Source organism: Panthera pardus, unplaced genomic scaffold (assembly GCF_024362965.1).
Source record: "Panthera pardus isolate Hobbes unplaced genomic scaffold, ASM2436296v1 HiC_scaffold_2, whole genome shotgun sequence".
Taxonomy (NCBI): domain Eukaryota; kingdom Metazoa; phylum Chordata; class Mammalia; order Carnivora; family Felidae; genus Panthera; species Panthera pardus.
The window spans coordinates 75310319-75322571 of record NW_026526765.1 but is presented as its reverse complement, the minus strand read 5'-3'; the positions used below and the strand labels follow the sequence as shown (position 1 = coordinate 75322571).

The following is a 12253-nucleotide window of genomic DNA, read 5'->3' as shown; positions in this document are numbered from 1 at the left end:
GCTTAACCAACTGAGCCACCCAGGCAGGAGTCTCTCTAAAATGTATTTCTGATCATGACACCTCCCTATACAAAAACCTTCAATGGGGGTGCCTGACTGGCTCAGTCAGTGGAGCATGCAACTCTTCATCTAGGGGCCATGGGTTCCAGTCCCATGCTAGGTGTAGAACTTATATTAAGAAAGAAAAAAAAAAAAAAATCGGGGCGCCTGGGTGGCGCAGTCGGTTAAGCGTCCGACTTCAGCCGGGTCACGATCTCGCGGTCCGTGAGTTCGAGCCCCGCGTCAGGCTCTGGGCTGACGGCTCAGAGCCTGGAGCCTGCTTCAGATTCTGTGTCTCCCTCTCTCTCTGCCCCTCCCCCGTTCATGCTCTGTCTCTCTCTGTCCCAAAAATAAATAAAAAACGTTGAAAAAAAAAATTAAAAAAAAAAAAAAAAATAAAAATAAAAAGCAAAAACAAAACCTTCAATAGCCCTCGGAAAATAAAAAATAACTTAGCTAGGTATTTGTATTACTTTGGTAGGGCTGCGATGAAAAAGTGCCATAAACTGGGTTGTGTATAAAAAAGGTTATTTATTGCCTCACAGTTCTGGAGGCTAGAAATCAACAATGAAGGTGTTAACAGGGATGATTCTTTTTGAGGCCTGTGAGGAAGAATCTGTTCCATGCCTCCTCCTTAGTTCCTGGAGGTTTGCTGGTAATCTGGCATTCTTTGGCTTGTAGAAGATATATGCCCAGTCCCTGCCTTCCTCTTCATTCCTCTTGAGTCTGTGTTCAAATTACTCCCTTTTATAAAGACATCAGTCATATTGTATTAGGACCCCATTCTACTCCAATATGACTTCATCTACACTGATGTTTACATCTGCAATAACCCTATTTCCAAATAAGGTCACATTCTGAGGTACCAGAGTTTAGTACTTCACAATTCAAACCATAACCGTATTCAACACCCTCCACAAAGTTTCATTCATACTTCCCTTTTCAGCTTTATTTTCCCATACATTACACCTGAATGTAAGTATCTGAGGTACTATAGACAACCAAAAGCCCTGCCTTTCTGTGAATCACTATAATATTTTTCTGACTCTGTTCATTTTTCTTCCTCTCTTTTGTACCGTCTCATCACATCCTGTGCATTCTTCAAAGTCATGTTCAAATGATTCTTCTTTTGTAAGCATAATCCTAAATTTTCTATCTAGAAGTTAAAATCTCTCCTTTATGACACTCTCTGTATATTACCTGTACTTCTCTAATGGACTTCAGCATGTAATTTGTAACTTGTGTTATACATGACTTATATGGTCTATAATCTTTACCACACTGTAAATCCCTTATGAAGATGAGACACACATCTAACTCATTCTTTAATCTTCCCACAAAATTCTTCAAAGTGTTTTACAGCAAATATTTGTTGAATAAAGTTATAAATATCAGAATATCAGAGCTTATAGTTTAAAATCTTTTATACTAGTTAGCATTATTTACTTCTCTAAGATTGAAGAAAAATGTTATTAAAGGTGTTTTTGGCTTAATATATACTATGGAAATGCACAACTGTTTTCAAACCAATACATCGATTCAGATACAAATTCTGAGCCTACAAGGTGAAATTATCAATACCCTTTAAGAGCTTATTAAACAACTCTAAAATTTTTTCCCTACAATAGTTTTTAAAAGTTCCTATGACACAGAAAGAAGTTTCACTTAATTCATCATTATGGTTGAATAAATATTTATTAATCCCATTCTAGGTAGTTCAAACTTACTTTTCAAAGGGGGAAAATATTCCAAAAAAAAATTAAACTGAAAACATGGCACCAATAGCAGAGAAAGATCTGAGAGTTCTGAGCTGGAATTCAGTTTCCTTCCTAAGAAGTAATCATGCTTTGCCTATTCTCTTTTCAGAAGAAAAAGGGAATTCTATATATTATATGTTTTCTTTGCCTTTATATATATGTATTGACATTCAAACATAAGTTTATATAAATTAATAGTTATAAAATAAAACTTCAGGATTTAGTCATCGAGAGTGTGTCAAGACACTTCTATACAACTTTTTTGAATGGAAAAGATATCAAGATTCAAGGAGTTATACATTCTAAACAAACACTTTAAATAGATTTTAGTATTTACTAACTTAAGTACTCAAGGACTTGGTTTGAAGAGTCCAACAGACTGAAAGTCTGCTTTTCAAGAGTACTATGATCTTCCAGCAATGGAGAGATTTTGGCACTTCTATATTCTAATAGTTCACCATCTTTGCTTGATGTCAGTAATTCATTATCGACTACGCCAATAGTTGCATCTTCTACCAGAATATTTGCTTGGTATGCTCCAACTGGAATTTCAGGCAATCCGATGTAGTCATGATCTGCCACTACCGAACCTTGCAAGAGATAAAGACTGTCTGAAAGAAGAAACATCATAAGGTCACCTTTTAGTATTATAATTAAACATCATTTTAAAATTAAACAATGTTAAATAAGGATGAAACCCCAAGTAATAAAAATTAACAATAAGATTAACTTCTGGTGGGTTCTCCTATCTACTAAATAAATATACATGTCAAAGGATGAATAAAATGATATATACAGGGGCGCCTGGGTGGCTTAGTCGGTTAAGCACCAGACTCTTGATTTCAACTCAGGTCATGATCTCATGGTTCATGAGATCGAGCCCCACATCAGGCTCCACGCTAACAGCACAGAGCCTGCTTGGGATTCTCTCTCTCCTTCTCACTCTGTCCCTCTCCTACTCACACATGCATGCTCTCTCAAAATAAATAAATAAACATTAAAAAAATGACAAATACAGTTCATATGCATAGAGTTCAGGAAAGACCAAAAATTTTAAAAGAGTCAAGTTGTCCTGTTCCCTTGACCTGTCTTTGGCAGGTATGGGTGAAGGGATAGAAGGGGCTGAAGATGATGGTAAAGATTAAAAGCAAAGTTATAGAACTCTATTTCTGATGTTGGTGTTATCCTTAAAAGCACCTCTGAGTGAATTAATGGGATCTTGAATGATATTTAACAAATTAAATCCTCACATTTGTAACTTCAGATAACCTAATCTTCATAGAATATGTAGTAGAGCAATAATATCAAATTGTTTATAATATGAAATTATAAACGAATAATAATATGAAGTTACTAGAATGAGGCTTCTGTGAGAGTTACTAAAGTCAGGCTTATATGATACAGGTAAGTAGGCAAGCTTATGTGTAAGTGGGCTTAAAATACTTAGCTTACCTAAGTCTAATTTAATACCAAAATGTTCATGAAGTTTTAAGGTATAGCTAAATTCATACTGAAATACTGACAAGGAACTTTCCTTGCCAGCATTTTATTCTATTTTGAGCAAAGTTATCATCACTATCAAGAAAAAAAAATGCTTAATATGAATGTTAAACTGATGGAAAAGCAGTAGCATCTTTGCAAAAGAAAAAAAAAAGATTAATGTATATAAAAGGATTCCTCCCAACCTGGCATTTTTTAATTCGTTACAACAAAGAACTCTTCCACGATAGATGATTAACTTCCCGGACCCCTGCTTTCTCTTTCTGGATTTTTCTCCCAAAACATTCATAATTCTACGATCTTAATGGCTTAAAGAATCCTCAAATTTTAAGTTCAAGAAATATCAAAAGGAAGATTAATTGCCCATTTAGATAAGAGATTAACAAAAACTTCTCAGAGCATATAAATTTCCTAATAAACCCTGGAATTGATCCTCTTCTACCCATTCTCATGCTAACTTGTGGAAAGCTTACTGAGCCTAATCCAATCCCATTAAGTTTACAACATTTAAGCACTTTTGATTTAAAAACTTCCAAAGATCAAAGCCATGGTCTCTACCCACAGATGGTATAAATGGACTTGGCTTGTGTGGGCATTTAGTTTTGCCCATTTTATTCTTCATTAAGCAAAGTATACTTGGTATTTTAGTTCTGAGAGGTTTTTCCAAGTTTTACCCCACCAACTCTTATTTATGAATAGTAGGAACTAAAATTGAGAAGGATGGTAAGAAGATACACATATTTATGATGAAAATCAAAGTATGGATAATTGAAGGTGGTTAAGAATGAGTTTTGTATGTTAGCATGATGAACTGTTGGACAAGAGGTACTCTGAAAGATAAAAACCAAATCATACAAACCATGAGAAGTGCTACTGCCCAAGAGCAGTAAGAAAGAACAAAATTGTGATTAATGCATTTGAAACACTTTTAGCATATGTTGCTAAGATTCAAAATCAAAGTTCACTCTTAAGGCTCTTAATATTGGAGAAGGCTAGATACTAGTATATAAGAGAACTTTAAAAGGTTAGGTATGATAAAAGCATTGCTGATGAAATTTTTCAAATAAGCCATGGGAATTCCTGCACAAAGCTGCAAAAATATCAGTGAAAGCAGATACCACAGCATTTAAGGTATTTCCAAAGATCCTTGCCAAGATCTTTGATGAAGGACGTTTTTGGTCTCAAACACTGTTTTCAATGCAGATAAATCAGGTCTCTTTTAAAAAATATGTCCAGTAAACATGTATCAACAGGAAAAACATGCACAGATATAAAGTTCTTAGAAGTTACCACTTTGGTATCTTGGAAATGTACTCACAGACCTTCAGCTTAAACACCCCCTTGTTACACTGAACTTCGAAATAAATGGATTTTACCAACTTCACTTGTTTATGAGAGGAGAGTTTCTATATATGTCTTTATATAATATACATACTTTTTCTTTTAAATAAGTGATACATTTTAAAGTACCTATTGCAATAACACTGTAAACAACAAGAACTATACCTGGCAAATTCTATACAAATCACTTTATATGCAATGGAAAATTACTCTGGAGATTTCAAGCCTTGTTTGTGTAAGAAAAAAAACAAAATTCTCATTCATTCAGAAAGGTCAAATATGTTTCAACTCCTACTATGGTCTAAACCTACTGGAGCTAACAGAAATGCTCTTTTTTTAAATTTTTTTTTTTTCAACGTTTTTTATTTATTTTTGGGACAGAGAGAGACAGAGCATGAACGGGGGAGGGGCAGAGAGAGAGGGAGACACAGAATCGGAAACAGGCTCCAGGCTCCGAGCCATCAGCCCAGAGCCTGACGCGGGGCTCGAACTCACGGGCCGCGAGATCGTGACCTGGCTGAAGTCGGAGGCTTAACCGACTGCGCCACCCAGGCGCCCCAGAAATGCTCTTTAACTTCAAAACAAATTACCAAAAATTACCTGAAAGAGACTTTCAATCAGGCCCTACTCACATGATTAAATAATAATAATTAGATACACTGGGTTATATCAAATATATTATTAAAATTATTTTCACCTGTTTCTTTCTACTTTATTCTTTCTACTTTAATGTGACTACTAGAAAATTTAAAATTACACTATTAAATAATTTTTGCATTTTATATATATCTACTGGATGGTACTGATGTAGAATAATCCTGAGTTAGGGATATTAAAAAAGAAGAAATTAAGTTTTTACCCCCAAGATAGAGAGGTAAACATACAATATTAAAACATTTTCAATTCAGTCACATTACATGATAAACTTTACTTAATTTTTCTTTTCTCATTCTGTTAATTTAGTTATCATTATGACATCTGTTTGCTGAAAAGCATTATTTCAGTTTTGACCAGACTGAATAATTAGGTCTTTAGTTTCTCACAAAAAGAGGTAAGGTGTTACCAGCAGTTTGACATACTTTTCCTTACTCAGTTTTTGGTTTTTTTTTTTAAGTTTATTTTTATTTTAAGAGACAGCAAGAAAGCAGGGGGGGGGGGAGGGGGTGGGCAGGGAGAGGTGGGGGAGGGAGGGAGGGAGGGAGAGAGAGAATGAGAGAGAATGAGAATGAGAATCAGCATGGAGCCTGACATGGGGCTTGAACTCAGAAACCATGAGATCATGACCTCAGCTGAAATCAAGTGGGACGCTTAACCAACTGAGCCACCCAGGCACCCCACCTTATATAGTTTTAAGCGGTAAAAAAATAAAAGAAACAAATTTTTAGATTTCCCTAAGAAGAAAAATAAGTTAAAATTAAAGTCTCAAAAAAGTCCGCATAATTCGGTTTAATTTGTTTCTTCAAACAGAAAAATACATGGTTTTAAAATAATTTTCTTATTCTGAAAAGAGGTGACCAGACTAATTCTATATATGGCCTGATAATCCTAAAAGTATTAGAATGTATTGCCACACTAGTATATCCTTCCTTATGATAAAATAACAATAATTATAATTTGATACTACATAATTGTCACTATAATAGATAAGCAATACTAACAACAGAGAACTGAAGGACTCTTGATTTAGAGATTATACAACTAGGAGCCCAGACAAAGGGAGGTTCTGTGGATGAATTACATTAACAATAAAAATCATGGGCTTGACAATAAAGAACTAAGGTTAGTTTTGTTTCCTGACTGTAGACCATAATTGTGGTTGGGAGAATAATGGGCCCCTAAAGATGTCCATGTACCAAAAACTCCCTGAACCTGTACTTATATTACCTTACATGACAAAGGAAAATTAGAGAAGTGACAGAATTAAGGTTGTTAACCAGCTGACCCTAAAATAGGGAGATTATCCTGTACTATCCAGGTGGCCTCAAGAACATGGTCCTTAAATGTGGAAGGGGGAGGAAGAGAGAAGTTGCAGTGCCTGTGACCTGAGAAGGACTCTACCAGCCATTGCTGGCTCTGGAGAGGCAGGAGACCACAACCCACACGAGGTGGGCAGCCCCTCAAAGGTGGGAAAGGCAAAGAAATAGGTTCTCTTCTAGAGTTTCCAGAAAGGAACACAGCCCTGCCAACATTTGGCTTTAGCCCAAGAAAAATTATCTTGGCATTCTAAGATACTGAATTGTAAGATGTGCATTTTAAACCACTAAATTTATGGTAATTTGTTATGGCAGGAAAAGGAAACTTACAAAATAATGAAGACCATTTCATAAATTGTGAAGGGCAATCAGCAGACAGATATCTATCACAACTTCCACCCAAAACAAAATAAAACTACTCAAAATGTATGTTGGATACGATAAGGAGTCAGTAACATTTTTCCTTTCAAAGGGAACATTATGATCACAAAAAGATAGTATGGAATGTCATAAAACTTCTTGTTAAAATAATTAGTCTTGAAAAGGTACCTGACATTGAACTACTAAACAAAATGACATAGGGTTGCTAAAAATAGCAATGAGAAATATTGTAGACCTAGTACTGAATGTGTTCCCTCATGTTCTAGATAAGAATGGATAAGAAGTTGGCAACAGAAGCTTATCTGCTTTGGACAGTGAGTCTTTAAAACAGCTACGAGATCTCATGGCTGGTAAGGGTAGCAATGATAAGTGCAGACAGACAGTGCACAGCAATGATAAGTGCAGAGGCTATACCTCTTTCAAATTTATGTCAAATGAAAGAAAAGGATTTAAGTCATTCAAAGACATTTAGTTTGCTTCACATTCAGCTCAAGGACTCTTTAAAATCAGCTTTTGAATTAAAGATTTTCAAGAAAATGTGTGATACTGAAGAAAAAGATGGCAGAAATCACATTTATTTTGAATCTAAGAAAAAAATGAAAAGAAAAGAAAAGAAAAAGAAACACAAAATAAGAAACAAAGAGTAATCAAGAACCAGATTCCAGGATGGCCAGACCACACGTCCTTTGATTAACAAGAAAAAACAATTTTACCCATTTATCTCAGGTTTCTTATATGTACACTAGTACTAAAATTGTAATTTCTTTTATATTACTGGAAGAAATATCAGCAGAGAATTCGAGCATGAGGCAAAAATTAGACTGCCTCTGTTTAGAAACTGTTCTCCTCAATTGGATTCTGAAATATGCAGGAGTAGCAAAATGTTTGGCCTCCTTTCTGAGAAAGTCTTTGGTAACAGCAAACTGTAAAATGTTGAAACAGATCCTGATATAGCAACATTTTCAATGTAAATTTTGTATTAATTAAGGAAGGTTTACACATTAGAAGGGAGCAAGTCCTGAATGCTGAGACTAGGGAGAAAATCATGCTAGAGAAAAAAGGACAACATGTACCTGTATAATCAGTTTTTTTCCTACTTAATTTGCATAAGACAAATCATGAAGGGAACTCAGTACTGAGAAGAGGTACAAGGAATGAAAGCGCCGACCTTCCAAGAAAGAGAATGAGTACTGTGAGATTTCAGAATTAGAAGAGTCCAAGGTAAGTTTACTAATAGAGCAATTAGGCTGTCATAAGCAGAAGGAAAGGTGCTAAGAATTTTAAACATGAGAGTTGTAACCCAGATCGGAAGCAAAGCTAAACTATTCTTGAGCAGCCTCCAAGGCCTTTTTTATCCTAAAAAACTAGGGTAAACATAAATAGTCTATTATTGCTCTTATAATATTCACTTAAGCCTGGTACTGTATTATCTTCCTTTGTTATTCATATTCAAAGAATACTGCTTTATAGGAAAAGCAAAATTAACTGGATGAGGTACCAATTCACTCCCTGTCAGTTATCCACCCAAGAGAATCTGTAGGGAGCAGTTAAAATAGGCTGGAGAAAGTGGGATTTAATCTGAAAGCCATGGCAAAATGTCACTTATCTCTTAATCTCTGAACGGAAGAGTTAAAGAAATCAGGATATCATCCTGACTGTTCAAAACCACATTTGGGGGCAAGTATAACCTTGCTGTCAAAAGGCTATCACCTCTTCTGACAGTACCTTAAAGCATTCTGACTACACCCTACTCTGCACCCTCCTTGCATCCATCATGACCTGACTATGGTGCAACATTACAAATTAATCACTTTTTTTTTTAAAGTTCCCTAGTGTATTTATCTCACAGAATTATGGTTAGTACGGTTGGTTCTGGCATTATTTATCTTAGTTGATATTTTCTGATGCTAAACAAGGCACAAAGTGACAAGTAAAATATTGTGAAAGTAAAAATAGAAAAGGTATTAATTCTTCCTTCTGTGAAATAGGTACAGCATCTCCTATGTGAACTGTGGGGCAAATGTATGAAAAGTAAACTAGAAATCAAAATAAAATTTCTTCCAAGCCTGACAGTTTCAGAAGAGACATTCTAATAAAACAGAATACCTGGTATCTAAAACTATACCACATTTTATAAAAATGGGAAGGGGAAAGAAAACCTAACTAAGAGAAGGAGTTTAGGCCAGGGTCGGGGGATTCTTATATTATTTTTAAGTTCTCTCCTCATTCAAAGAGTAAAAATTCAGATAAATGACAGATGTTTACCTTGTTCACTGGACTCTCTTACATAGGGCTTAAGGTGGGACATTTTGATAGGTCTTTTAAGTCTAGTCCCAGTGTTGTCTCTCAGAACAGCACATCCACTTTCGGTAATATAGTCTATGACACAAGGACCAACCCATTCAGACTGGAAACGACCATCCTTCCACCAATTCTTCCTTTGTCGTAAAACTTCATGACCTACTTTTAGATGAAATGGATTTAACTGCTTTGGTTTCTTTTTAACAATGACTTTGCTTTTATTCAGTTCCTCAAAATTGTTGTTCTCCACCTACAATAGCAAAATAAAAAAGAGAACAAAGGAATGAAAGAGCTATAGTATCTTGAAGGTAAATGCAGATAATAACAAAATGGTTATTTTACTGAGATACTACTACAAAGTGGGTATGAATCCCATTTGAATCTTAAAATATTTCAAAACCAGTATCATTAATACCCTAACTTCACAAAGAAGTTAAACTGAGATTGGTTAAGCCATTGGCCCAAATCAAACAACTGGAAAGCAACAAGACCAGAAATCTGAGTTCAGCTCTACTTGATACCAAAATACAAGGTTCTCCTATTATTGTCTCTCATGATTTTTAAAAAAAATTTTTTTTACATTTATTCATTTTTGAAAGACAGAGAGAGAGAGACAGAGCACAAGCAGGGGTGGGGCGGAGAGAGAGGGGGACACAGAATCTGAAGCAAGCTCCAGGCTCTGGGCTGTCAGTACAGAGCCTGACGCGGGGCTCAAACTCACAAATGGTGAGATCATGACCTGAGCCAAGGCTGGACACTCAACCGAGACACCCAGGCGCCCCGGTCTCTCAAGATTTTATAGCTAATAAGCATACTGTTTTATCAAGACAAACAGAATTTAACAGAAAAAAATTTGGCTTAGTATATTATATATATGCTTATGGATGTGTGCGTACCTCCGTGTGTATGTATGTGTATGCCAAAATTTTTTAAATTGCCTTATGGATTTTTAGATTATAGAGTTTTCTATTAAATAGAATCACCTGTCGTCCTGATGCTGTCTTATTCTCCATTTTTGATAATTTATCAGCTTCTTTAACTGCACCTAGAATTTTGGCAAACATACTTGTATCATCACCATCCACTTCATGAAGAATATCTGAAGTCTCAGGCATATAAGGATTTCGATTAAACATTTGAAAATATGGTGTATTTTTAGTAGGTTCCTATTTTAACGAAAATAAACAATTTGTAATAAATTACATAGCAAGAAACAGTCATCACTCAAAAGTGAGGAATTATAAAAAGTATAAAAAGACACACACCAAGTGAGTTACATTGAAGGCAAATGAAATGGCTGATAGGTGATCATCCCAGTTGTTTGGGTGGTCAGCACAGTGTTTACAAAGAAATGCTTTGATTGTGCTAGATGTACTTTCAGTTCGATAAACAGCTTGGGAGGCGTGAGAAATTACAATTTGCTTTGTGCCAAACAATCCACATAGTTCAACATTGATCTGAAAAATATATAAACAAAGTTGACTTTAAAATTTGTATTTTATGCTGATTCAAAGGGCCACATGCACCCCAATGTTTATAGCAGCACTATCAACAGTAGCCAAAATATGCAGAGCCCAAATGTCCATCAACTAATGAATGGATAAAGAAGATGTGGTATATATACATACAATGGAATACTACTTGGCAATGAGAAAGAATGAAATCTTGCCATTTGCAACAACATGGATGGAACTGGAGAGTATCATGCTAAGCGAAGTAAGTCAGTCGAGAAAGGCAGATATCAAAGGATTTCACTCGTGGAATTTGAGAAATTTAACAGATGAACATAGGGAAAGAGAAGGAAAAATAAGATAAAAACAGAGAGGGAAGAAAACCATAAGAGACTTTTAAATACAGAGACCAAACTGAGGGCTGATAGGGGTGGGAGGGTGAGGGAGTGGGTTAACTGGGTGATGAGCATTAAGGAGGGCCCTCTTCGGGATGAGCATTGGATGTCATATGTAAGAGATGAATTGCTGGGTCCTAGTCCTGAAACCTAGACTACATTGTATGTTACCTAATTTGAGAATATAAGAATTAAAAAATTAAAGAAATAATAAAGTTTGTATTTTACTCTTCCACTGACTGAAAGGTTTCAAAAGAATTTGAATCTTGCCTTTTTCACTGATCGTAGCCGTTCTATATAAAAGCATACATATTGTATTAAAAACAGCAATGACTATTTATTGAGTCATTATGTGGTCAGTACACTAAATGCTTTACATTAGCTTAGAACAATCATAAGTTATCATTAACTCCATTTTACAGATAAGAAGTTGAAGCTTTGGGAGGCTAAGTGCCTTGCTAAACATACACATACAGCAAGGAAATCAAAGAATAGAATTTAACACTAACCCTGAGTTCATGTAACATTTTAATTCAGCAAACAATTTCTCAAAAAAACACAAAGTCACATAATCTGGTTAATAGCTATGTGACTTTGACAAGTAACCAAACTTCTGTGTACTCACTTTCCTCATCTGTAGAATGAGGAAAATCCTACCCAGGACTCTTGAGCATTATAGGAGTAGATGTTTGTAAAGCACCTAAAACAGTTCTTGGCAACTACTAAGTACTTTATAACTTGTAATGTTACTATTATTGTTGTGGTTATTTTATTATCTGCAGGACCTAACAAAAGCCAAAATGAGTTTAGAAAACTTCTAACAGTAAGTCTATAAAATGTGAAACAACTTACTTTTCCTACCTTATGCCTCGGACTATGTTTTATTATTCTTAACTGGGTAAATGTTTGATTAATAAACCTGTCTTTTGAAAAACTATATTCTTGTTGCTTAATTGTAAGAAGACAAGTATCATAGTAACTAAAAAGGTAAAGCTAATAAATTAGGAAAAAAAACCCAACAAAAACAAAATCATATTTCCCAAGCTGCTGTGCAGGTAGGGGTAGTCATGTGATATAGTTCTGGCCCAAAGAGCTGTAAATGGAAGTTGCTGGGC

At 35.3% G+C, this 12253-nt stretch overlaps 1 protein-coding gene across 8 annotated transcripts in view; it reads right to left on the bottom strand.

Annotated features, from left to right (window-relative positions):
• The window catches only part of GIN1 (gypsy retrotransposon integrase 1), a 79276-nt gene that overhangs the window by 53756 nt on the left and 13267 nt on the right, over nt 1–12253 (bottom strand). For 7 of the 8 annotated variants that reach the window (XM_019450609.2, XM_053907177.1, XM_053907180.1 and 4 more), the window contains 4 exons: nt 10558–10749; nt 10276–10458; nt 9257–9542; nt 2138–2407 (listed from right to left, as the gene is read on the bottom strand). In XM_019450609.2, the coding sequence (XP_019306154.2) occupies nt 2138–2407; nt 9257–9542; nt 10276–10458; nt 10558–10749 (931 nt within the window). Of the gene's footprint in view, nt 1–1715; nt 2408–9256; nt 9543–10275; nt 10459–10557; nt 10750–12253 lie in introns of those variants that run through there. The other variant, XM_053907182.1, reaches the window with a different exon arrangement.